The sequence below is a fragment of the Uloborus diversus genome, chromosome 1 (assembly GCF_026930045.1).
Source record: "Uloborus diversus isolate 005 chromosome 1, Udiv.v.3.1, whole genome shotgun sequence".
NCBI classification, from domain to species: Eukaryota; Metazoa; Arthropoda; class Arachnida; order Araneae; family Uloboridae; genus Uloborus; species Uloborus diversus.
The window spans coordinates 96,346,042-96,373,320 of NC_072731.1; the positions used below are offsets into that span (position 1 = coordinate 96,346,042).

Sequence of the window (27,279 nt, forward strand, 5' to 3'; positions counted from 1 at the left end):
AACCTTAAACTCCAGTACGTAGCGCTCATTGTTGACCATTTTTTCGTTTCTTCATTCCCCTGAAATGACACAGTCTTACCAGTAAAACAGTTAAGTTACCGGACCGAGTTCAGCCTTGTCACAATAAAGTCTTTACCTGCATTTTAAACATTACCAAAACAAATTATTAAATTGTCATGCCGTGGTGCGAGTTTCATTGTTGAAACACTCGCGTTACTCGATCATCAGCTTTTATATATATATAAGCATCCAGTTTCGTTGCCGAAAAAAACAATAAATAAATAAATAAATAAATAATTATAAAATCTTTCTACATTTGTAAAATTCTATGCCCTTTCAAAAGTGACATTCCGAGAATTTTCTTGAAAAGTTTCTATGAGACAATATGTTCGTTAGTGTAAAGTTTAAGTTTGAGTTCATATTCTGGTAGTTTAAAAACTCTTTGCCTTAATATAATAACGTATCTCATAGAAATCAAGATTTTTATTTCGAAAACAGTATCGTCGACTCAGAGCAACAGTAAGACATCGAATCCCAGAAATAACTGTAATATATACTGCTATTGTTCTGAGGCGACTATATCATGTTTAGAAAAACAAAAGAAAATTTACTTTCAAATGTATGAAAGTAACCCATATTATTAGTGAGCTTGGAGTTCAATAAACGAGTTGAAATGCTGTTGATTTTTATCTCGAGTGTCATGAGAAGTGTTTTTATGAATCGTTTCATCAGAAATTTTTAACAGGTAACGTATCTCGAAAGTAATCGTAGGAGTTGACTCATTAATCAAAATTCTCAGCGCAGCGCATTTCACACCACATTTACAGCCGCCACATCTAAAAACAGCAACATTCACTTACTCATTGAGCGAAGAAGACAATAAGAATGTCATTATAAACCTCAGCGAAGCCGGCGGGCAGACCTTGAGCGAGATATGGTTGAGGGGGAATCGGTATTCGGTTTAATCCGATTTTAGGAGCTGACGAACGGTTAGCAGCTGGAGAAGCAACGCTGTCTCTCGAGAATTCGGCAATTCTCCAAGAAATGCAACGAAAGGAGGGGAAAAAAATCAAGATCTCAAGGGCATTACCTCTCTGAAAATAAACTACCACAAAACGGGGGTTTTGATGCGTGGGAAGATCCGATTGGAAGACACCACAGAGCAGTTTTATCTCATTTGTGTCAGATCCACCCTGTTCTCTAGCCGCCTGAGTCGAAGGTAGCACCTCCTAGTGACCTCTAACGAATTTAGCCTGAACAATAAATTCAGCTAGATAACGAACGTCAACAGTATGGTCCTTCACAGACCTATTACCGCAATGTACGCCGATAATCAACGATACGGTTCATCTCTGATGCACGCGCCTGGTGATATTGAGAGGAATTATCGCAATACTCTTGCCAAAACCAATCTCAGGTCCGATAGAAGAGATTTGGGACTTCACACTTTTACCGGTTCTCACTTACACGGCGGCACGCCCCCAGCTGACCGAGGCTCAATGCCAAAAACCACCGGACCAAGATCCACGACCCAGAACCTGTACGAGCCAGTTGTTACAGGATATGGTCCAGGATACTATGATCACTTGAGGGCAACATCCCCCGAACCCAGGAAGCGAGTTCCCAAGACATTGCCTGGGGACTACGTTGATGACATTGGTCTCCCGTCGTCCAAGTTGAGAGATTTAGATTTCGAATACAAAACCTTACCAACAAAGATCTACAGTGATATCGACAACGGAGCGAAGACAACGACTAAGAAGACAACCATAACAGAACACTGGGTGCCTCTTACCACGCACATATATAGCACACCTTACCACACTTATTACTACAAGTCCAGTCCATTTTCCAGCTATACGTACAGAACCGCCGATGATTTGTATAGCTACGATTATCTCGATGACTACAAAAGATATTCGAAAACGACGACTACGACGAAGACCAGGAACGTCGATGCCTTAGATCTTAGTACAACTACGAAGAGCAACTTCGACTACAAGCATTATTCTGAAAAATGGTGAGTATACGTACATTTTTCATAACAGAAACAGAAGATTAATATCTAATAATTTAATTACGTCTTATAAAGCTTCAAAATTTTATGTACTTCAAGTACCTTTACTTGTGAGAATTTAACGTAATATATATAAGTTAATACATTTCAGAGATAATAATTAAAGAATAAAACTTGAATAAAAAACTGAAATAATTGAAATTTTTCTGACATACAATATATAATTTTTAACACGAAGATGTACAGCTATGCATTTATATTGTTCAGCTTCATTCGTCACTAATATGAGATGTAATGCTAGGGCGTAAAAAATATTTGAAAACAAATAGAGAAGATCTTAATTTGAGACTAAATTTGCTCCTAAAGAGTTTTTGAGATGGTTTTTTTTTTTAAAGAGTCCATTTCATACGCTTCTCATGCATCATACGTTTAACGGATAAGTTAAATGTATTTATAAATAATGATATTATGATTTTGTAAAGAAAAAAAGTTGCAAACAGCTTCTATTTTTGTTCAATGACATTCTAAAAAGAAGAGAGCACTTTTCCCTTTGAATGGCGTTTTTTGTGTCAAAGTTACAAAACGTTTCACGCATTTTTAGCTATATCTCAAGTCATTAAAATTTGAGGCACGAATAAGACAAATGTGTGTTATAAAGTGTTACAACAAAAATGGCTTAATTTCTTTGATACGTGGACTCATAATTTCTTCATGTACATCCTTCTCCTATTTCAGTAGGATTTTGGTTAACTGTCCCCCAAATTAATGTTCGTGATCTTGTATTCGTTCCGTCTTGATCTTCGTTTTTCCCTAAATTTAAAACGAAAATATTACTTTCTCAGTAACTTAGCTTAAAACTCCATTTTTATTCTTCTCAGAACCCCCCCCCTTTTTTTTTTCTATTTCGATTTTTCACCGTCTTCTAAATTTAAACAGTAAACTGGCACTCCGTAGTCTGCTATAGCTCTTGCGTCAGTAAATATCATCGACCGAGCCAGTCCTTCAAATTCGGCTAGTATAAATCACACCATTCTTCTACTGAATTCGTTGTTACTACTTAGTTCTAGTTTTGCAAGCTTTGATTTTTTAAAGAAAATTTATTCAATGTTTTGGCTGATACAAATATAAAGGGTTCAAGTACCCTAAATTAATAATGTAGAAAGTTTTTTTTTATAATTGAGGTAGTGAGAAGCAAAGGGATGCAAGTGGCAAGACTAAAAACTTGGAGACAACCGGTACACATGGTAGAAGAACCTCTCCTCTGTCTCGGGGCAGTAGATTGTGCTTATAGCAATGATAGGTGATGCTGTTTAGCATGATTTAGAAAAAGAATTCAATAAAAGTCTACTCAGGAGCTGATCCTTAAACGCGTTTTACTCGAAACTTAAAATAGTCCACTTGCATCCCTTCGCTTCTCTTTTCCTCAATTATGCTTTATACAATTAGTGGAAACTTCTAGCTTAACTAGACAAATTGATGCAGGAGAAAAACAATGGGTAGAGTATGCTGCTCGTGTTAGAAAGAATGGCATTCTTTAAAACTGTTTTTAGATAATTTAATAATTTTTTTAACAACACCTATCAAGCATAAAGTACATTCGGGCACTATTTTTAAGTTGCCCTCTTTAAAAAACCCCTAAAATCAGTAATTTCACAATGTGCATTGCATCCGAGATGCAATGCCTATCTTAATACCTGGAGAACTAATTTAAGGAAGAAAAGGAAAACGGGAAAATTTATTTTAGGCAAACAAATAAATAAAAAAATAAAATAAATAAGAAATTAAATGTATAAAACGAACTAAAGCAAAACAAAAGTATATTTGGTGGTGAAAATAGTAAAATCACATACATTTGCTTCGCTTGTGTCCTACCCTATATGAAATGCAGAGGATTTCCCATTATTCAGGGAACAGGGACGTATAGCACTTTAAAGTAGGGTATGTACATACAAGTTGGGCGTATACATAAAATATGTTATATAAACATGTAAGACCGACTGAAGGTAAATATGATAAGCGAAAAGTTTCTAAATCATACCTTGTAATATCGACATTATTCTGAAAGTATTAAGCAGTGTTTCACTTCTTGAAACATAAAGCGCAAACTGTATCAAGCTCTTAGTACGAATTTCATTATTAAAGCTGCGCATAGAAAAGATTCTTAAAAACTTCAAAATTGCTAGCAGATTTTTTTTCTTTGAACTTCAGTTTAATAATGTGCAAAATAATTCCTCTTTCTTGTTCGCTCAAAACTCTAGAATGACAACTATAATAACCATTCAAGCATCAATGAAACATAAGCAGTCACATTTTGGCAAATAAAAAAAAATCAATGGTTTATTATAGCGAAATTTATAATTTCCCCTAGCAACGTAACTCTTCTGCACTTGATCGCACGAAAATCCTTGCTACATTTTTTTTGATGTGTTTATTAGTTTATTAAGTATTCAAAACCCGTTTAATTTCCAAGGAAAGGCTAAATTAAAATGTACTTTGCGTAGCCTGTACGCTTTTCTTTCAGACACTTAATACTTGTTTGGAGACGTTATTTTTGACTTCAGATAATTAAAAGCTTGCTAAGAGAGGCTATTTTTAACTCCTCGTGACTTCTATGTATGACTTAACGTACTGAGCATTCCTTTAGTGATCGTTACAGCTAAATATAGCATGCGAAAAATTGTCAAAGACAAGATATTTTTTAATTTTTGTATTCGGAATTTGAAAAACAAAGAAGCTATGTAGATTGATGTAAAAAATTTCACTCAAAAATTGGCCATAATTTCCATTTTGCCAACCCCCGAATGAATGTTGAGTTTTTTTTTTCGGCCCGACCAAACGTGGATATATGCCTAGCAACGTACACCCGAAATATCCATTTTGACGATCCCCTAGTTAATTACAACGCGTTTTCTAGTCACGTCTGTATGTACGTATGTATGTCGCATAAATCAAGAACGGTATGTCCTAGAAAGTTGAAATTTGGTACGTAGACTCCTAGTGGGGTCTAGTTGTGCACCTCCCCGTTTGGTTGAATCTAAAGGGGTCTTTTGCACCATTTTGGGGGGAAATCATTGTTGATATCGATGCTAACTCAAGTGCTGTTATAATTTGACGGACACTTGGCGATATATCGCTAATCTTTCGGGCGCAAAGTTTTGTTGCCAACTTGGCGAAAAATTTCACGATTCTTTTTTTTTTTCCTCTGGTTTCAATTTGGCCACTGTTGGTGATATTTAAAAAGTTAACTATTGAATCACAATAAAATTGCAATAATGGGGAAATAACAATAAATTGGTGTAAAACGAAGTCATGTGATGCACACATCAGCTCTTTTTTTTTTAACTTGATTTGGACTCTGTATTTACAGTTTAAAAATCTAGTACTTAATCATAACACAAACAGGAAGTTAAAATTACAAAAGTTAGAAAATTATTGGTTTCCTTATTAAACGAGAATATGTCTGAGGAAAATACGATCTTAACTTACGTGTTGGGTTAAAATACAATAAGAGAAATCAAAGATAGTCTTTTAGGTTTAAAGATTTGAAAAAGGACAATTTTTTGAAAAAAACCATGAAAGTTAAAAAACATACATAGTGAAAACCACTAAGAAATTTACCCTTCTAAGTTATTCATCGGTTAATATTTCTGTAGTATCAAAGTATTTAGTTTTTCAGTTTTGTAGTTTTTTCTTGTTTAAAAAGTTTTCTTCATGACTGAAACTAAATTACTTAATGCTTATTTTCTATTTTCTGATTTAATACGATTTACATGGAAACCGTGAAATCCGAAATCTGGTCACATACCAAAGATCTCAACTGTCCGATTTCCAAGATCATGTGAATTTTTCGTTTTCCTTAAGTTTTTTGGAATAATATTCTGGAAACTTTTTGTTTTACCGGGTTTCTTTTCGGTTACAACACAGCATTTTATCCTTTCAAGATTCTGGATTCGACCAGTTCCGAAGACTAACAGGTAGTACAAAATTCGTCTTGAAACTTTTGTTCTCCTCTGTTTTTATTAAATTTTTATTTTTGGAACTCGTGTTCCTTATTTCATGAAATTTTCTTTTCCTTTTCTGTGATACGTGGAAGGATTTACAAACGTTTTCTTTTTCTTCTTAGACCATTGTACCGTCTACAAACGTACAATGATTTCTTCCACTTTTCTTTAATTAGGAGATGTGTGTAACTGACCATGTTTCTTTTGCTTCTTTTGCGTGGGTTTTGGTTTCGTGAACGTAAAAGCAGCTCGTTTGGTTTTAAATATTGATAAACTCAGTATTTTTTCTGTAGAATTCATAGGAGGCATGACTTGATTATGACTTTAATTTTCATTTCGGAAAAATTCTGTCTTTATCTATTTTCAACGGACATTTCAGCTAAAAGAACTGTTTTTTTCGTCTTCGATCTGTGCAGTAGTTTCCTATTTTTACTTTCTTCTATATCTAATATATAGAAGAAAGTATTGGATTCGTGCAAATTTTCGAATTTCGAATTTTGACGGATTCGAACGTTTTGAGGTGTGCTGAGTCCATTTCGACCATTTTTGGAAACTGTCTGTCTGTCTGTGTGTGTGTGTGTGTGTGTGTGTATGTATGTGTGTGTGTATGCATGTGTGTCACGTCTGTGTGTGACCAGTTTTTTGTGGCCGCTCTACAACAAAAACTACCGCATGAAATCGAACGAAATTTAGTACACATATGTGCCCCTATGTGAACTTGTGCCCATTAGTTTTTGGCGCGAATTCCTCCAAGGGGGGTGGAGCAATGGGACGTTTTTCGAGTTACGCGTGCTTGCTATTCCTCAGGAAGTTACTGGCGGAATCAAACAAAATTTGGTCCATATGTTGCCATTAACAGAAACAGGTGCTGATTCAATTTTGGTGTCAATAACTCAAACGGGGGGTGAGCTATAGAACGTTTTTTGTCTTCAATTGTGACTGCTGTATCTCAAGAAATAATGAACGGAATGAAAGAAAAATTTATCGGCAAGTAGCCCTTAGTGGGTATAAGAACTGATTTTATTTTTGTGTCAACAGCTAAAAAGGGGGTAGCGCAATCACCCGTTCTTTTTTTTCCATTTTGAGTGCCCTATCTCAAGAAGTAATGCTACGTTCTGGTTGAAATTTGGAACATATGTGAATCCATATGTAAACATGCTTTGGTTCGATTTTGGCGCCAATCGCGCCAAGAGGTGCTGATTTATTTTTATTATGATTATTTTTTAGCGAATAAAAATAGCTTTGTTAATGCAACAATAAGAAAGATAAATCGTAATAGATTATCGTCTGCTTATTCCTCGTGATTTTAATTGTATGGAAATGATCGGAAATATTATCTCAATGATTTAAAGATTTTTTAACTGTTGCCATCTTATGTTTGTTAACAAATAAAATATTTGTAATTAATTCAAGCAAGGCTTTTAAAATAACTTTCAATTTTCGCTCTTTGCTTTGCTTTTGCAATAATTCAGACATTGGGATGGTCGTCAAGTTTTTGCATGTGTAATTTTGTTTTTGTTGGGAATATTGCTTCCTCGTCAAGCATGGGGAGGGATCAGAAAAAAAAAGAAAAATATAGAAGAAAGTTTCGTGATGGCCACAACATACTAGTTTCTTTAGAGCTCGGTCGAAAAACTGAAAAAACCAAATGGTTTTGTTAATTTTATTTTGTTTTTGTCCTAAATTAATTGCTCTGTTTTTATGTACTACACTCATTTACATAATCATTTATGTTTCCAATGACAATATTTTGCATTTATAAGTAACAGAGCTTCTACAATAATGACTTTTTCTTTAATGAGTAGTTTTTATCGATATTGATGTTCTATCAATCTTTTGAGAAAGGGACTTTTATACGCTTGTCTGTCATTGTCAATATATTTGACTCCGACGTCAACATTTCCAAATACGGCTTACTCATAGCAATACCTTTGATAGTTTCAAAAAGCTTTTCCTTTTTTGATTTTACATTCTCATATTTTGCGCGTTTTGAATCATTACTAGACAAAAAACCACATCCAACATCACTTAAATATTTGGGTGGGACATCAGCTAAAATAAAACTTTCAGAATTTGAAATTGCAACTTGGTACGTTTTTGTCTCTTTGCACGAATTCAATTTAGGTTTTGAATTTTTTTAGCTTCGTCTCTTATTCGTAGCATTCAAACTTTTTCTCAAGCCTCAATTCATTCCAACGTACTCTTTATTTCCACTCATGTTCCAATAATACTTTTTCCCGTTGTTTTTCTCATTCTTTCTAAATGAGTTTATCCTCTATGCTTCAGTTTCTTGAACAAAGCATTCCGATTAATATTAGAAAATCTTTCTGTTGCTGATATCTCAAATTTGCTTAGCATACTTTGATACAGTTTACAATGTTGCTTCTTCAATTCTGGTGCTGTTTTTGTCATTGGATGCTCACGTTTTTTTTTTTTTTTTTTCAACGCTCTACTTCCTTTGCTCCAGTTTTTGGACACATTTCTTAAGAGCAACGCGTATTTTATTGTATTTTTCAGTCGTATTTGTCAAAGAATTATTCAATAAATTAAAATCATTGCTTACACCGACAATGCTGAATATGCTATATCTGTTGTGAACTTGAAGAAGAGTGCTTAAATTTTTCTCGATTGCTTAAGAACCACTAATATTTGAGTTGCCAAAATGCTTTAGTTACTTTCTTTTCCTTAGTAACCAGGGCCGCCGAGAGCCATGGTGAGCTTCTTGTCATTTTGATCGTCAAGCCCCCCTCCCCCCGCGAAACTTGTCAATCTCATACTACTCGGATTCCTAGCCGTGCCAGAGCGATGATGGCCGGCCGCTTTTAAGGGACAGGTTTCGACGATCCTAGTTTCAGACTAGGCCGACATAACCTCTCGTCGGCCCTGTTGGTAACTCTTTAATTCTTATAGTTAAATTCATTCCTTTGAAATACATTTTTTTCCCTTTCGAATATGCTGATTCATGCTACAATGCATGTTTTGATCGTTTTCCCATGAAAGCTGATTCTAAATTCGTTTCTGTTGCAGATGAATGCATCAATTCATGGGGCTGTTAGCATGTTAGAAGTAGAAGGTTCATCCGATTCAGTACTAATATTAGTGATTTCACTAAGTGAAGAGAAATTAGCAGCATTAACATATAAATGCTTGTTCGAAGCTGAGCATAAAGTTTTGAAAGAATAATCTGAAGTTTGTACATCCATACTTCCTTCTGATGTGCTTTTTGTTTCATCCAGGCTTTGCAGCTCATTAGTAATAATGCTAGTGGTTTCAACATTTGACATTATTTATTCAGCACTAACATTATGCTACTGTTTACGACGTTCTGTGCTAATAGCCAAGCTGGATTGAAGTCATAAGTCATGTGCTGCTTTTCTTTGAAAATAACCTTAACGTTCTGAATATCCTTGGTATTTAGATACGTTTGGAGGATATGTTTAGTGCTTGAAACAGATGGATTTCTGCTTATCTAGTGAAGTCGGATGCTCAAGTGCATAATTTGAATCTTGTTACTTCGTTATTAATCAATATTGGTAGTACTCGTAATATTTTCATTTTCTTTCGAAATCATAGCTTTTGTAGATGTACTCTGCAAAATAAAGGTTTTATTCAACACGGTATCGGATTTTCTTTGCTGTTTTATTTCAAATCACTCGAAGTTAATCCCTATTTTTGCGTTAGTGCGAAATTTATAATTCTGGATAAAGTAATAGTTTCTTTATCGGAAAAAAATCTTTAAAAGTGTTCGATAGAAATCTTTTTGTAAGCTTACGAAGTAATTATTATTTGAAAAAAGGTAAATATTTTCTTTAAAAGTATATAAACTTATCAACCTATAGGCGTAAGATATAATGATATTTAAAATCAAAACAAAAGTTAAAACTTAAGACATAGCAGTAGTTCTGTTACAATACTAGACACTACACCCAAAACTTTTAACTTATATTAACAAAAAATAGAGTAAGAAAAATAAATAGCGATAAAATGCCGCTGGAGGTAAGGAGATGATTTTGAAGAAACAATTAATGGGATTGGTTAGGAATTGGACAAGGGTATGGCAATCTGATCGCTTCGTGAGATTAGAAATAAATATTTGAGCTGGCCGATTAGTTTAAATTTGAACTCACGTTTAATGAAATTTAATGGCATTTAAACATTTATTTGGTGGATGATATCAACTTTCAATTTATTTTGCAGTCTGTTTTTCGTAGTCTAATTCATTCATTTGGCCTATTTTTTTTTTTCATTTTAGTGGAACTTTGTAATAACTCTCTCCACAACCACGTTACCGTGCGCAAAGCTGGAAGTTTCTTTCTTTTACTTTAATTCTGCTTAATCTAAAGTCTCTGAAAATGCGTCATAATTGTTAATAAAGTGCTGTTTTTTTCTTCAAATGTAAGACGGAATATATAACGCAGAATCCTTGTCAATTCAACAAGGGCTGTAGCATGATGGTCACGGATTTTTATGAATTTAACATATGTTAAAATTCATAAAAAACTAAGAAATACGGTTTTTTTTTTTTTGTTTTGCCCAAAAAACTTCCTGGGCCAAGATACATACCGCCAAAGATGGCGGTCCTGTCATGATTTCTCACTTGGGATTTTCGTCAAAATCTTTAAAGTACATTATCTCTGGAACGATAGAACATATTTTGTTGCGGTTTGTTTTAATCAAAAGGATATTTTATCTTGTTTAAAAACATATGCAATATTTTGAAACATGTGCTTCAATTTTTTGCCACAGTCTTTTGAAAAAAAAAAAGATTAAAATAATATTTTTGATGTTTCTCAAATATGTCAATTTCAAAATTTTTCATTTTTTTGCAGTTTATTAGTACTACTGAGCGTTACTTTCCCCCAAAAGGAGAGTTTCCACTACTTCGTGTAACAGATTTTATAGGCATTTGAAAAAAAAATGAGGGTTTTTAAGAAACTCTTTACGGAATTGCAGACCTGAAAGCTCAAAAAAAAAAAAAAAAAAAAAAAAAAAAAAAAAAAAAAAAAAAAACCCAACAAGTGACCAAAAAACACTCTTAATTCAGTCATATAGCGAAACTTTCATTTTGAGTTGCCATTTTATTCCGGATATAAAATTTAGTGAGAGCAAGATGGCATTGCGCTTAACGATTCTTTCGGTGCTACGCTGAAAGGTTGCGTGGAGAAATCAGCGAATCGGCTGGAGACCGCGTTCTAGTTTTCATAAAAAATAAAAGTCCTGGATAAAGTAGAGAGTCAGAATGAAATGTTCGCTATATAACTTAATTAAAAGTGTTTTCTGGCCACTTGCTGCGAAACGTTTTTTTTTTAATTTTCAGGTCTGCAATTACATAAAGAGTTCCTTAAAAACCCTCGCTTTTTCAAATGCCTCTAAAATCTGTTAAACGAAAAAGTGGAAGCTCTCCTTTTCAGGGAACGTAGTGCTCAGTGGTACTAATAACCTGTAAAAAAATAAAAAAATTTGAAATTGACATATTTGTGAAAAATCAAAAACATTTTTTTAAACTTTTTTTTTCAAAAGACTGTGGAATAAAAACTAAAGCACGTATTTCAAAGTGTTGCATATGTTTTTAAACAAGAAAAAATATCCTTTCAAATAAAACAAACCGCAACAAAGTATGTTCTACCGTTCCTGGAATAACGTACTTTTAAGATTTTGACGAAAATCCGAAGTGAGAAATCATGACAGGACCGCCTGTATCTCTGGCCAAGAATTTTTTTAGCGGAGTGAAAAACGTATTTCTTAACTTTTTATGAATTTTAACATGTGTTAAATTCAAAAAAAAAAAATCCGAGACCATCATGTTACAGCCCTTGTTGAATTGACATGGATTCTACCATAACGTTATTTTGCTATTATAATTACTATAATCGTTTTTAACGGAGCAGGGCAATTTTTTTACTCTCTTCATCGGTGAAAACAGAAAAGTGTCAGTCATGCCACCGCATGTTTGCTTCTCATGATCAAACTTTACATTTTTATAGAACTTTTATTACTTTTTAGAGAGATACACGTATTTATATTCTTTCGTCAGATAGTTTACTTTAATAAGAGGTTTTAAAATTTTATTCAATTGGGCGTCAGGAATGATTTAATAGAGCTTTTCATGTTCTCTTGCTTCTTTATCTGACGGATTGTTTGCATTTTTATGGATTAATTTAATTATTTGAAGAATTACATTTCACAAATATAAATACAAAAGTGACGACCAGGCTCTGGCCCCAGCTAGCCTGGCGCCAATCAATTTCTAAATTCCGAATGAAGATCAGGTAGTCTCTTAAAACTCTTCATCCACTGAAAGTAACAGCTGCTTTTGGTAAATTGTTCCAAATGCCAACAACCCTGTTTTAGTAGTAATTTTGCATGATTTCAAACTATCTTGAGATTAGAAAAGCTTAAAACAATGACCTCTGGATTTGTCATCTGTACTGAAATTTTGCCCATAAACGTCCATCATTTTAATCAACTTAAAAACTGAGCCACATCACCTCTTACTATCCATTACTCAAGACATCACATATCAAGCATGCAAAGTATGAAATCATAATCTAAATTAGATAGTCAACTAATTTACCTCGTAGCCCTCCTTTGAACACTTTCCAATTAATGGATATCAATTTTAAGGCACGGAGATCAGAACTGAACAGTACTCTTCAAATGAGATCTTACCAAACTTCCAAAGAAAGGTAGACCTTCATTACAATTTTACGAAATAGGATTAATAATGAAGCCTAACATTCAGTTAGCTTTGCTACTTGCTACAATGTACTGCTGGCTAAACTTAAAGTCCTGGTCGATTAAGAGATGCCCAGATTAACAACAATTTCTTCTCTGCTTAAGGTAGATCAGTGTAAATAATAATTTGAATGCTTTTTTTATGACAAAAACTAAGCACTTGTCATTTTAAAACGTTGAACGACATACCCCATTTAACTGCCCACTTATAAATTTCATCTAAATCCTCTTGTAGCTTTTTGACTTGATCTTCTCTGTAAACAACCTCTATAACTTTGACATCATCGGCACAAATATTAATGCTTCCAGCAATCCTTTCACTAGTATCATTAATGAATATAATAAACAATGATAAAAAATCTTAACCTTGTGTATTCCATTCCCACTTAAAACCTCAGTCCATTGAGAAAAATTACATCAAACAACTTCTCTTAGCTTTCTCCCAATAAGCCAGTTTTGAAGTATTCCCTTTTGTACTAGCCAGTTTGTTTAGCATAGCAAACATGTAGTACTTTTTGAAATCAATGTAAACAACATCTATGCACTTTTTTTCAAATATGACTTTTATTTTAACCTTGAAAATTTGGAGCGTCCAAAATACAAAGCTCAAAACTTAAAGTCGAAAAACAAAGTCTACAATTAAGTTTAAATGAGGGAGGAGAATGTCGGGTAAAGTGAAATAGTTAAGATAACTTACTTTTTACAAAATGAACAAATTGGAAAGTTGTAAAAGGGAGTCGAAAAACTTCACTAAGAAATTAATAAAATAAGACTACGTGTATGACTGTACAAATAAAAGCATTAAAAAGAGTTAATAATTCACTTGAACGTTAGTTCGGACTTAGTGAGCAATTCTTTATTTTCATGCACTAATTAAGACCCTTGTTTTTGATAGCCTCGAAACAGCTGTTTATTGAGTTTTTAGCTCTTTTTTATGATTTTATGTGTAATGTTATACACTTTGTCTTACTTTACTCAAATTGGAAAATTGCTTTGAAAACTAGATTACGCAAAGAACAACGCATTTATAACAAAATTTGCATTTAAATAGTATTTTTTCTTTCAGGCAATAAATTTGTACCATCAAAAAATAAAAAGTTAAATATTTTCTATTTGCCCTATGGAAGAGCATATTCGAAATGGTAATATTTTGATTACTACTCAGCAAGAATTTCACGTTTGATTTCAATTTGACATAATCTTGTTTCAGATAAGAAAAAAAATGATGTTTGGGTATTAAACTTTAAAGTCACCGGCACTACACTGAAAAAAAAAAAAAAAGCACTTGGCAGACTTGAGGCATTTACAACGCCATAAAATGTGCACTCATGAGGGCGGCTATCCAGGAATCTTCAGCGTGTTAGCTCTTTTACATACAGTGATTTTTCAAATCCAGATTCCGATAACCAGTGATTTTCCGAAGGAATAAAAGAAAATCAGATATCTTCACAACGTGAATAGTTTTCTAGTCGAATAGGATCTTCCCGGCTAATTGGCAATCGAATGCGAAATTCTTGCTGAGTAATAATCAAAAACCACCATTTCAAACATGCTCTTCCACAACACATGACGATAATTACTAAATATTTTCAATGATTTTTTGGTTTCAGTTTGTATGCCAAAGAATTTAGTTTCTTCATTTACAATACTGGCCATTTCAAACTAAGCTTCCACTTGAAAGAACCATATATCAGGGTTATCTAACCAAAAAGGAGGTTTTTTATGCTAACTACTGCCTCTTCATCCAATTTCACGCTCTGATTCAATGCAGCTCCACTTGACTCAACGTTTTCGTTCATCTCAGCTGCACATTCTTTCGAAGTCATTTTTTATTTAAATAATAAGTTTATAAGTCAGGGGTCACCAGTTATTGGCCGCATATTTGAGAACTGCGGTAAAAAATTGAAGAAAGCCAAAGAAAAAATTTCTTTTGAATCTTTCAAAAAATCCATTCTTCAACCGTCTCCTACTGCAACATGTTAGCGAGAGGACTTAGAGTTAAGCACATGGCACACTTTTACGAATATTACAGACATGAGTTTTTACACTCTTTACCTTATATTAATTTTCTTTACATTAATTTAGCCATGAGATTCAGAGTCAGTTGGACCAAGTGAATAAATGGGTCTCTGATGCGGAATCCAAGATAAAGAACGAAGTAGTGACTTCGAGGAACAAGATGCAGGTTGATCTTGCTGAGGTTGCGCTGATTGTCGAAGATACTGCCAAATACAACGATGAGCTTTACAGAGCAATCAAGAAGCAATCCAAGCAAATATCAGTAAGTATCGTGCAGCATGTAATCATATACATTTTTTTTATAAAAATTCCAGTAGCGAAGGGTTTGGCTTAGATTATACCAGTAACAACAGCGAAATAAAATTTACGAAGAAGTTCTCCGAACGTCGTTGGTTGTACATAATTTCGTTAACGTTTCGTATCGTCAACTGCTTACTCGTTGGCATTGTACTGTCAACTATACTGGGAAATATTTTACAGCTTAATCGTTGGAATTATACTGACAAGTTATTGTCAACCAGGGGATCATGATTTCCTGACTGAGGAACAAATAAATTCCTGCTGTTAGATTCAAATATTGTCAACCAGGGGATCATGATTTGTTGACTGAGGAACAAATTAATTCCTGCTGTTAGATTCAAATAGTGATTGCTGAACCCAATAGTTAAAAGAGTCGAATGTTAGCAGTAAAACAATACTGTTTCGAGAGCCATATTTACACAAATTTCGTTTTAGTTAGAAGTCGACTAAAATTCTATTATAGATATAAAAGTCGTAGTAAACTTCATACATAAACTTCACTATGACAAACTTTAAAATGAGTAACGTTTGAAAAGATGGTTTCTGCTGATGCCCTTGTGCTGCCTATTCTCGCAAGAGTTGCATTACAGATTCTCACACGGATATCGGGCATCAATTACACAAAACGTTCTGCAGTAAGTGTTTTTTTTTTTTTTTTAAATATTTCACATAAGCTTTGAATACAAAATTTGTGAGACAGGAAGCGTAAGTTTCATGAAATCTATTTTTTTTTAAATTACGCATTATTGATGTTGATAGACCAAAAAGTACCTAACGAACAAACTATATGAAATTAATTTTTGACTTTATACACCGATAAAGGAAAGAACCAATCATAACGTTAATCTTGTTCAGTGATGAAAGATTTTTTTTATTTTAAAAGTATTTTATGGCATACGCTTATCGTACTCAATGGCCTTGCATTTCCTAGGAAAGTTTCAGCAAAGGCTTGTATGTAGTCGTTCTTAATTTCATGCAGGATAACAGGCACTACCCAAAAGACAGCTTGATAATTTACGATTGATGAGATTTAGTATTAAGAAAGGCTATTTGTACAACTATGTAGAAGCGAATAGAGAAAAAAGCAGCAAATGCAAGTTTTCTTCTGCGTCTTATCCAATCATGTATGGGTTAGGACTACTATTCCATGCGTCGAAAATTATCATGTCGTCCTTCTTCCTGCCTCTCAAGGTAGACCACCTGTGCCGTAAAATAAGATCCCATTTTACTTTCTCAATATTTCCATATGAGTTTAGAGCTCCATAGTTTTTTGATTCTGAACATCTTAAACATCGTTAGATTATAATTATAAAGTTGGTAGTTTGAAAGATTTAAATGTCGATTATTGAAGTGATTTTTCGCGATGATTCAACTGGATTTATAAAGGAGTAAAGATAGCCCTTTTTATTTCTGTATTTAATCAACCTGTTTATTCAGAGTAACTACCGTAATATTAGCGTAAAAAATTAAATGGAGTTTTTCCCAGAACTAAACGAGCCTTCTTTTCCATATACCAACATCGACTTTCTAGTATTTAGACAATACTCTCTTAATTATCTAACCCTGCAAAGTATGTTAAGCGTAACTTTCTAACACTTAGAGATGATTTCTAGAAACAAAATATGCCAGTCTCATGTGGTGAAATAGATAGATAGGTTCTTAAAAATGAATAAAAGAACAAATAAAGTGGCAGCACCTTTTAAACAATCTAGCAAATATATTTTGTCCGCATAAAATTCTTTAACTTCATTCAAAAATAAATAAATAAGTAAAAATAAAAAGCACATCAAAATAAGTACACTTACTCAAAAAATTCGCTCCAATCTCCGTTTTTTTCTGTTAAGCAATAAAGCACTCATTTCCCGTCGCCAAAAATTGAAATAAATAAACGTACTTTAGAAAATAAATTAATCAATAATAAAAAGTCATCTTAAGTAAATAATTTTCATCAATAATAAAATCGTCTGCACACTTTCTTTCTGTTAAAAAATAAAGTATTTCAAATATTTTAATATTGCCGATTCAAGAAAAGGAAATAAATAAATAAAAGTTTAGAATGAAAATAAAAACAAAGCATATCAGCATTCATTTTTTCAGAGTAAAAACCAGGGATGAGGATTCGGAGTCTGACTAATTTTCGGGTTAATGAGTCGGAGTCGTTAATCGAAGGCTTAAAAATTCCAGGACACGGATTCGGACATCACCTTTGCGATTTGAATGTATTTCATTTTGATAGAGTCATATTTATATCTAACTTGTGTCAATTTTAAATCTACGGGATACAATACTTCGATTTTCATTAATATTTTTTTTATTTCTTGAAATCAAAAACTAAGAATATATCGAAAATCTACATTTTTTCGGTGTTAAAATAATTTTCCGTGTTGTCGTTAATGTTAAATTTTTCTGAATTTTCAAAAAGTACCCTTAAAATGACTGAATAAAAAACAAAATCCTTTCTATAAATGTTTCGTAATCAAAAGCTTTCTCCAGCAACATTTGTTTGAAGCAAATTATCTACGTACAGGATCTATATTGGCCTTTAGTTTCGTAGGCACTTATGTTAAGTTTTTTTTAAACTGTTCAAAATTGAATGAAAAATTGTTCAAATCAAAAAGTAAAATATGGGAATGAGGTGTCCTCACCACAGTGAGTTTTTTACTGTGCTATTTCGTTGAAGACAAAGAGGGAGAGTTCCGAAGACTTCCCTTTGTCCTGAAGCCCTCGAAAAATAAAAGCAACACTTGGAAGCAACCAATTGATAAAGTACTTGAAACATCATCAAAGTATACTTTATCAGGAATTAAGCATGCTGTAGTACCGCATAGATATTTGTCATGTGACAAGAGGACCACGCGTAGAAACTCTATCAAAACACAGATAACTAGCTTTAAGTTTCATATATTAAAATAAAGCAATTACAATTGTGATTTCCTTTTCTAAATTCAAAACGAAAAACTCTGAATTTTGGTTAAGCTGTTAATGAGGCAGAGACAATTTTTGGTATTTCATCCAAAGATATTGCTATCAAATAGAAAGACCGACTGTTACAAAAAAAAAATAATTTCTGTTAATTAGTGAAAAAACATACTCGGAAACCGGGTGCTGAAGCGTTGAACTATTTTGAAAAATGAAACACTGTAAAAAAATGAAAATAAAAAATGGAAGGTTAATATCTGAATTTTTTTTTAAATATTTTCATTTTGATTGTTTAGATGGGAAAATGAGTTTATAATTCAAATGCAATGTCAACTGCCATAAGCAAATAATCTGCATTAAACGGATGATTACAACTGCTGTTTGAAAAAGAGCATCTGAGATAGCAGTTAAGATTTAAAGCATCAACACATCCTAATCAATTCCGATAAACTCTTTTATAACAAGTGGAGAAAACCTTGATCTCCATTCACTGATAGTTTGTTCAGCTCTTAGAAAAATACATAAATCACTTTCACTTCTGACGCAACAAGTAGTCAGACACTTACTTCATGCAACGTAACAAATATCGGATATTTATTTCGAGTAATAAATGTTTTCCGCTAAAACGATTTGCACAATCTATCTCTTTTCAAAGAATTGATCTAATTTTTTGGTTCCAAGTTATTTCATAGAAGTACTAATATGTGTCTTTTTTAACACAATTGATTAAGAACTTAAGAGCTAGAAAAACATTGTAATGTTAATTTTCAGCAATCTGCTTTAAATGTTAAAAAGGCATATTTGATATAATTTGCAATCTTAACTAATTAAGAGAATATCGAAAGCCAATGTTAGTATACGGGAGAGTAGGCTCGTTCGATTCTGGACAAAACTTTGTATTTATTGCTTAATAAATATTTTTTACTATATCTTTCCCCTATTTTATTGACTGGGATTTCATTCCTTTTTTAAAAACGAGAGAGAGAGAGAGAACAGATGAGTGAGATTATATCAAGGTTTGGGTAAGAGGAAATCCTACATTACCAGTAAAACTTCGAAGTTTAAAATACTGAGACTGACTAAAGGAGATTCAAAGTTTCTTTCAGTAGCTAAAACCGTTCTTGAATTATTTTTAAAAACTCGAGTTTTTCTTTCTGCCTATAATCATCGAATCAAACTTGATCATGTACCCCTAAAAAAGTAAATCGCTATTCCTTTCGAACAAATCGTTGCATAGCATAGGCTTGTACTCTGAATTGCATCTCAAATTTCAATTATTACTCTGTATGCAAAGTGAATTATCTTAAATAACTTAAAATGTTTAGTGTAAGCAATCATTCATAAATTGATAAAAACAAGAAGTTTGCAAAAGAAGTTTTTTTTCTTGCAAACCATTGGTTAAAATGCTTTTCATCTTAGATTTCATACATTTACATATCAAATATTAGTGACATCCTTTTAAAGTTAAAATTTTTAGCATTATTATTTTACATGTAAATGATTATAACACAATAAATTACATTTATGCAAAGAAATTTATAGTGGAGCGAAAAATACAGTAGACAAAACTTAATAATTCGTGCTCCAGATATGAAGGAATTTCTAATTGCACATTCAAATAAAAGTAACATGTGTGCATTGTTATGACGAACGTTGTTGAGATATTTTTTATCATACATTTGGTAGCTGTTTTCTTAACGTTCGATTTTTATCCGTCAACACTGTTAAAAATTCTGGTAATAGTTACTGTAAAATGGCGGACTTTCAGCATCGCTGATTTTTACGGTAATTTATACTAGAGAAATAAGCGATCCCAGCTTTAATTGGTTGCTGTGGCCAACCGAGGAAACGGCAAAATTTTACAGTAACATTTGATTTTTACGGTAATAGTTACTGGCAACATGGATGCCAGTAACAATTACCGTAAATTTTCCGGAACGTTTTAACAGTGAAATAGGAATACAATTTTCCCAATCGACCTATTTAAAATGATTAACCTAAGACTGACTCCTAAACAAAAATGTCTTTTCTAAATGATTTTTTTTTTACAGGATCTGAATTCGCAGTATGACCATCTTAATCGAAACATATCCGATGTCGTGGATATGCTGGAGAAGTCGAGACAGCGGTGCCAGACTTTACAGTCGGATATTTCTTCCGTAAAATCCGTCATGGAACAAGTACGTTAAAACTGTTGCATATAATTTAAGTAGTAAATTTCTTCACTTTTATACTTTAACTGCATTTTCTTTACTAATAATAAAGCTGAAAGTCTCTCTGTCCGGATCTCTGTCTGTCAGGATCTCTCTCTGTCCGGATCTCTGTCTGTCAGGATCTCTCTCTGTCTGGATCTCTGTTTGTCAGGATCTCTGTGACACGCATAGCACCTAGACCGTTCGAACAATTTTCATGAAATTTGGCACAAAGTTAGTTTGTAGCATGGGGATGTGCACCTCGAAGCGATTTTTCGAAAATTCGATGTGGCTCTTTTTCTATTCCAATTTTAAGAACAAAGTTATCATAACATGGACGAGTAAATTACGAAATTATCATGACATGGAACCGTAGCATGGGCACAAGCTAATTGGCGAGAAAATTCACCATACATTATTTGTAAATATACCGGCGAACCAAAAGACCTATTAATTTTCTATTACGGGCAAAGCCGTGCGGGTACCACTATTTATCATATTTGATTGTCTTCTGAAGCTAACTTAGTAAGCATAATCTATGTTTCATGTACACAGTAAGGAAATTGCGACTAATAGATAGTACAAATTTGCCAGTTGCATTATAAAGAAGTGAATTAAAAGATCACGTTCATGCTCTTGTCCCTATAAATTGGGTCGAAAACTCGAATATGGAGAAACCAATTGTTCCAACATTTAAAGTATAGCCAGCTTAAATTTTGCCGATCTTTTCAAAGTATGTCCAAATTAGCTGCCATCCAATGGCGTATGCAGAAGAGCCTCACTCCATGGGTTCAGTGTTTAAATTTGTCAATTCAAAAACAATTTGGGGCACATTGTGCGAAAAAAATTGTTCCGATTTGCTAGTTAAAAAATCATAATTTTACTATGTTTTGGAGTTTACTAGCATATATTGCACCAACCTACTGTCAAAAGTTTTACTTGCCAGATCACCGCATGTTAAGTTTTTGGAAATTTTCATTGGTTCTACTAATTTTCTGTATGTATTGCACTATGCTCGCACACAGAAAATTGAAATATTATTAAGACTTATGAGGTCTAAAGGATTTCCATAGGTTCTGCAGATAATTTTTAATTTCCGTAGATAATTTCCATACAGGCTTTAAACACTACGCTGAAAGAAGCTAGAAACTCAAACAAATAATACTTAACATCAAGAGGAACAAAAATGGCCGTATTTTTGCCATTCCATAGATTTTTATTTTTAATCAATGGCGAAAATGCTTACGTGAAACCATTGCCTCAATGGTTTGTTTTTTTCTTATTTCTTTTCCTTTTTTCTTTCTTTCTTTCTTTCTTTTTTTTTTTTTTGAACATTTATGAGCTTACTTTGTAAAATCGACATACTTCTTGTGGGCTTCAGAAAAAAAAAAATATGAAGTCTGCATACATTTTTAAATACTGAACTCATAGACTTCAGATGTTTATGTTTAACAGATTATACGCATGCTATTCTTTTTGACTGATCCAGAAAATTTCAGAGGGAAAGCGAAACCCATATTTCTCTAGAGAGATACCGTTTAGAAGCCTCGTCTCATCCTCAGCAAACGAAATCGGAAGAATTATTGTAGCTGTCTAAGTTCCTAAGAAACGGGTGATTTGGAAGGTTGACTTTGTGTTTTCTATTAATAAGCAATAAAAGAAATCAAAATAAGAAAGATACTATTTTACATCTACAGTTCAGCAAAGTTAAAAAAATAATAATAATAACAATTTCTAGTGATGAATACGGGTTTAAGCTGATACCGAGTAAACTATTAGGAAAATTAAAACATAATTTTATTCAGAAACGATGAAGTGTTTTTGATGTTTAATTTTATTTTTAATGTATCTATTTCTTTCCTAATTATCTTTATCTTCCCTCTTTAGACATATAAGTATTACCGAATGTGAATTATCTAAAAGGGAGGAAATGGTTTCTACGGAGTCTACAAATTTCTTAAAGTAAGTAATAATGCGAATTAAATATTCATGAGCCTTGATTAACAAAAAGCGTTCATGCATTTAAATTTTTAAAATTTAAATCCAAAAATACTGCACTCGAAATAAACTTATGGAAAAAATGGATTTGTATCAGAAAATTCACACATTTCAGTCTTTTCATTAACAACCATGCTTATATTATTTTAGAAGCCATAATTTTTTTCACCGAATATAGAAAAAAAAAAACATTCCACTTTTCCACTTAAAATAAAATAAAGAACTAAGTAGAAAAATAATATCAATAGAACTTATATTTTTTAAGCAATTTTCCTTTAAATCTATTTAGAAAAATTATGTGCATACGATATCTACACCTTGTAATGTTAAATTCAAATTCCTATGAAACACCTAGAAACAAAGAGACGTCAGTTCCAAAATTAAGATTTTGCACATAACTAGTACAAATGGTAGACGAAACTCTCCTTTGGTCTTAGGACAAGAGATGGTACTAGTGGCCCTGACCGGTGCAGCATAATTTAGAAAAGCATTTTAATGGAAACCTACCTCGGTCTTGAACTTTACACGCTTTTTATTCAAAACTTAAAAAAGTCCACTTTGCTTCTCATTGCATCATATGTATTTTGATGTTGTATTCTCAGTAGGAAAAAGTATAAGGAAACACTTAATTTAATTCTATATTTAAGAGGGAAAAAACAAATGAAACTTTAAGAAAAATGATTTTTCCGAATCTCTTATGAAATATTGGAAGTAAATATTTTGAAACGTGGGATTCTTTTTACTCTTTTTTAATCCGAATTAAATTATACTTTCCTTAAATGACATACTTAGCTTTCTGAAAACAAAACGGAACAAATATAGTCTATCCACTACATGAAGTATGTTTCAATGATGTATGTTGTATGCGTTAAATTTATATCATGACAACATAATTGAAAGTGAAAATATAATAATATTCATTCCATTAAACCAACATAATATTATTTTGGCTTTCGTTCATTAAAAATGTTTCTCAAAAACTGATTTTAGTTTATTATAACATTTTATTTTATTTTATTTTGATTTAACATAAAAGTTAAACTCCATTTTGAAACGGGAGATAAGAAATAAAAATACATTAGGTACTGTAAAAATGGCAAAGGGTTAAATAATTTAATCCGCCCCATTTCTACAAATGCCACATAACGTGTGTAATAATGAGGATGGAAATCATTTAAGAAAGAAAAACGAGAAAAAAGTCAAAAAAAAAAAAAAAAAAAAAAAAGAAAAGAAAAAAAAATCAAATAACGAGCAATTGTCTTTTTATTTACTTACAGCAAAGACTCAAATCTTTTGACCTTTAAATGTAATGGAAATCAACCAATGTTCTTTGTACCAGTAAAAATGGATCTCACTATTATTACTACTAACAAACTTTAAAAGATACTTAGTTAATATTGTAATCTTTCTCGATTTTTACTAAAAATTAGGGTTAATATCAATGAAAGAGTATTTTTGGAACACCAATGCACAACTCTTTAAAGGATGAATTCAAATTTTGCCACATAATCAAGTGTAAACTTTCACAAAAATTAATAGTTAAATAAATAAATAACAAACAATCACTTCATTTGAATTCTTTAAATTAAAATACGCAACAAAAGTAGTCAGTTTAATTGAAAATAAAATAGAAAATCATTTAGAGTCATCTCTAGGTTTAACTTTTATTTTTAATCTTTATGTGAATTCCAAATATAGTTTTTAACATATTTTTATTTTTAACGCACTGAGATTGATTTTTTGCGTGAAGTATAACTTAAAATTAATTAATTTTTTTATTCTGTAAATACCGCTTCATGTAAAATTGGGTTTTATTAGGGTGCATCTCAACGAATTGGTGATGTAATCAATTTGAAAACAGTGGCAAAAAAATTTCAATTCTTGTATAGCCCATCTTTAAGCCCGACAATCATTGTTATTTGCCCTAGATTCAGAAATAAAATATCTCATATTTGAGATTTGACTTATATCAAACCATAGCTCATTGTTTAATTTTTGTTAAAACATTTGTTTAACCATCTTGTATGTCTTCATAATTACGTAATTCACGTTATCGCAATCCTTTTATCTCTTAATACAGTTTTGCAACTTTTCTTCAATGAAATCATTAGCTGAAAATTTATTGCATAAGAGACACCAATATAATAATATAGAAAAATAGCCATTTTTTCAGTTTGGTAATTTTAAAGGACATAACAGTAGTAGCATTATTACGATGCTGATGGAAAAGTTGATGCTGAGCAGTTGTGCAATCGTTTAAATTATGAAAACTACATAACTTAAAGTGTAGAGCAAATATTAAGAGCGTGGTGTGAAAGAAACATCACGGGTGAAGTAACAGTTCAGAATGTTTAAAAATAATAGTAATAAGATAAAAGTTTTACTTCTATCGTGTGTCTTTACGACACACAAATCCTGTTTTTTTTTTTTTTTTCTTTTTTTCCCAAAGTACAAACATTTTTGTAAGAAGGTTGATAGTTCATATTAATTCGAATGTCTCACAAATAAAAGTCAAAGTTCAGGACTACTGGAATAAAATGAAAATTTATGCGTAAAAATGTCACACCCGTGCAAATAGATTAAATATCTTTATCTTTATCTTTACTAATAATAAAGCTCAAAGTCTCTCTGTCTGGATGTTTGTAGGATACCTGGATCTCTGTGACGCGCATAGCGCCTAGACCGTTCGGCCGATTTTCATAAAATTTGGCACAAAGTTAGTTTGTAGCATGGGGGTGAGCAACTCGAAGCGATTTTTCGAAAATTCGATTTTGTTCTTCTTCTATTTCAATTTTAAGAACATTTTCCGGAGCAAAACTATCATTAGATGGACGAGTAAATTACGAAATTAACATGACGTGGAATGGGAGAGCGAATGAACATAGCCAATTGGCGAGAAATTGGTCATCCATTATTTGTAAATATACAGGCGAACCGAATGACCTTTTAATTTTCAACTACGGGCAAAGCCGTGCGGTACCACTAGTTATAAATAAGTATTATAAAATCGCCCGTCAGAGTATGACGGGTGATAATTGCTTCTAAATTTGAACAATGCAAGTGCCTGTTTGATATTATTTTGATGGTTGAAATTTTAACCCCAACTCCAGTAGATTAACCCTAAACTCCAGTAGATAGCTTTAATTGTTCATCTCCTTAATCATCTCCCTCATTCTCCTTAAATTACAGTTTCACCAGTAAAACAGTTAAGTTACCGGATCCAATTCAGCCTTGTCAAAGTAAAGCATTTCCCTGCATGTCAATCATTACCTAAACCTATCATCAAGTTATCATGCTATGGCTCGAGTTTCATTGTTCAGGACGTCAGAAGCGTTACCTGATCTGTGAATTGGCTACTATATATATGAGGATAATTTTAGTCCATATTAAAATTTTCGTTTCACTTTAAAAAATCTACTTAAACAATTTGTTAAAATATGAACGGCAGTATTAACAGTTTGGGAAACGTTTTTAGGGGTATTGAAACTTATACACTTTGATACTATGACATTTTGTTTTTTTTTTTTTTTTCAGGTGGATATGAAGACAAATATGTGATAATCGCTTTTCCCCTGATTTTGAGTCGAAGAATGTAAAAAAGCATCTAATTACTAATGTGCATGTAATTTGTACTTTAAAAGTTGGTTGAAAGTTTAGTGAAATGTTATAAATTGCATAATTTGAAAATTTAATCTAGGTTTTCGAATCTGCATTTTAGATTGACGAAGAGGAGTTTGTCATCTAAGCTAAAATCACTTATATTACGAGCAATTATGCATAAATTTAAAAAACAGTTGATTTTTGCTTTCTTTTTCTATATTTGGCTTTTGAGGTATCATTAACGCAAAAAGTTTTGAATACAAATTACTAGTTTTCAAAGAAGTGTGCTGAACACAAAATTATTATCGATCTACGACTGACAAAAATATCAAGCAGTACTGTAAATTTTATCACTATCGTCTGTGAGCATACGAGTTTATTAAAAAAGGACAAAGCAATGTGAAAATTCATTCAAATAATAGCATTATTAATAATGAAAATAACTATGTTCGACAGATTTAATTGCAGATAGTTAAAGTAAATCAAATGCCAAGATTGTGTGTAAATGCTACTAAAAAAAAGTGTTCTAATATTGTTATAAATATAACTATATGGATTTGAACTATAAAAAAAAATATTGATTGATTTAACATAGGTAAAAAATCAATAGGGCAAAGATGAATGGATATTTCTTACAATTACTGTACCGTTTTCGTCAAAAATATTTTTATTTCCAGAGAGAGACAGAAATGCTTATCTTTCAACAAATGCGCTTTTGAAGTATAAATGAAGATGCATTTGCTTTCAACAAAATCATTATTGTTTAAAATCAATTCTCATTGTTGCTGCTTTCTGTAAGCATAATTTCTGCGGCATATACACTTAATATTTTATTTCTTTATTCTTGTTTGTAATTTTTGTTCTCTTTTTCTGTCTTGTATATAAATTTAACCTTTATGAATAAAATATTTCTCGAATCTTGTGATTTAAATTATGTAAATACCGGTTGCTTTTCCCTAGTTTATTAAATTCTCCATTTGTTCCGAAAGAGTCGCACACAATAAATTTTTAATTTATTATTGAATCTCAAACTACCTTATATGAAAGAAAGAATAGTGCTGCATGTGTGTTATTTACTAGATTGGATCTGAAGTCCAAACTGTTAAGATAAACGTAAGCAAACACTCTAATTTTTGTACAAACCGCTCACATTATCACAAATCAAGTCTTAAGCCATTAAACAACCACTGCTACAAGAGCACATTTTCAGCAATCTTTGAAAAACAATCCCCTATCCCCCCTCCCCCTAAGTAAAGAGACATATTAGGATCTTTCTCACGAGTAACTGGTATGTTTTGAAACAAAAATTAGTTTGGGAAACCTTTAATATTTAAATGGTTTTAATTAAATTAGCAAACAAATAAATCCTAGAGAGGAACAAGGATTAATTTTTAGTGCCAACTGCTTAAAATTTTAGACTCGTGTATAGATTTTTTTTCCTTTTAGTACGGAGCATTTATATGAAAATATAAAGTGTCGTGATGGTAACATTATTCTA

General features: G+C 32.2%; 2 protein-coding genes across 2 annotated transcripts in view; one reads left to right on the forward strand and one right to left on the reverse strand.

Annotated features, from left to right (window-relative positions):
* The window catches only part of LOC129231148 (uncharacterized), a 93,739-nt gene that overhangs the window by 58,113 nt on the left and 8,347 nt on the right, over nt 1-27,279 (reverse strand). The gene's annotated exons all lie outside the window — the stretch shown is intronic.
* LOC129231138 (uncharacterized) lies at nt 1,134-26,698 on the forward strand. The gene is made up of 5 exons (XM_054865389.1): nt 1,134-2,020; nt 14,839-15,034; nt 20,043-20,171; nt 22,071-22,145; nt 25,716-26,698. The coding sequence occupies exons 1-4, from the start codon at nt 1,293-1,295 to the stop codon at nt 22,092-22,094; spliced, it is 1,077 nt and encodes a 358-aa protein (XP_054721364.1). The 5' UTR covers nt 1,134-1,292; the 3' UTR covers nt 22,095-22,145; nt 25,716-26,698.

Excerpts from the sequence above, each read along its gene's own strand:
- LOC129231138 (XM_054865389.1), top strand. The coding sequence starts at position 1,293 with ATGGTCCTTCACAGACCTATTACCGCAATGTACGCCGATAATCAACGA. Across the intron at positions 2,021-14,838 it reads AAGCATTATTCTGAAAAATG|CCATGAGATTCAGAGTCAGT; the intron begins GTGAGTATACGT and ends ACATTAATTTAG. Across the intron at positions 15,035-20,042 it reads AGCAATCCAAGCAAATATCA|GATCTGAATTCGCAGTATGA; the intron begins GTAAGTATCGTG and ends TTTTTTTTACAG.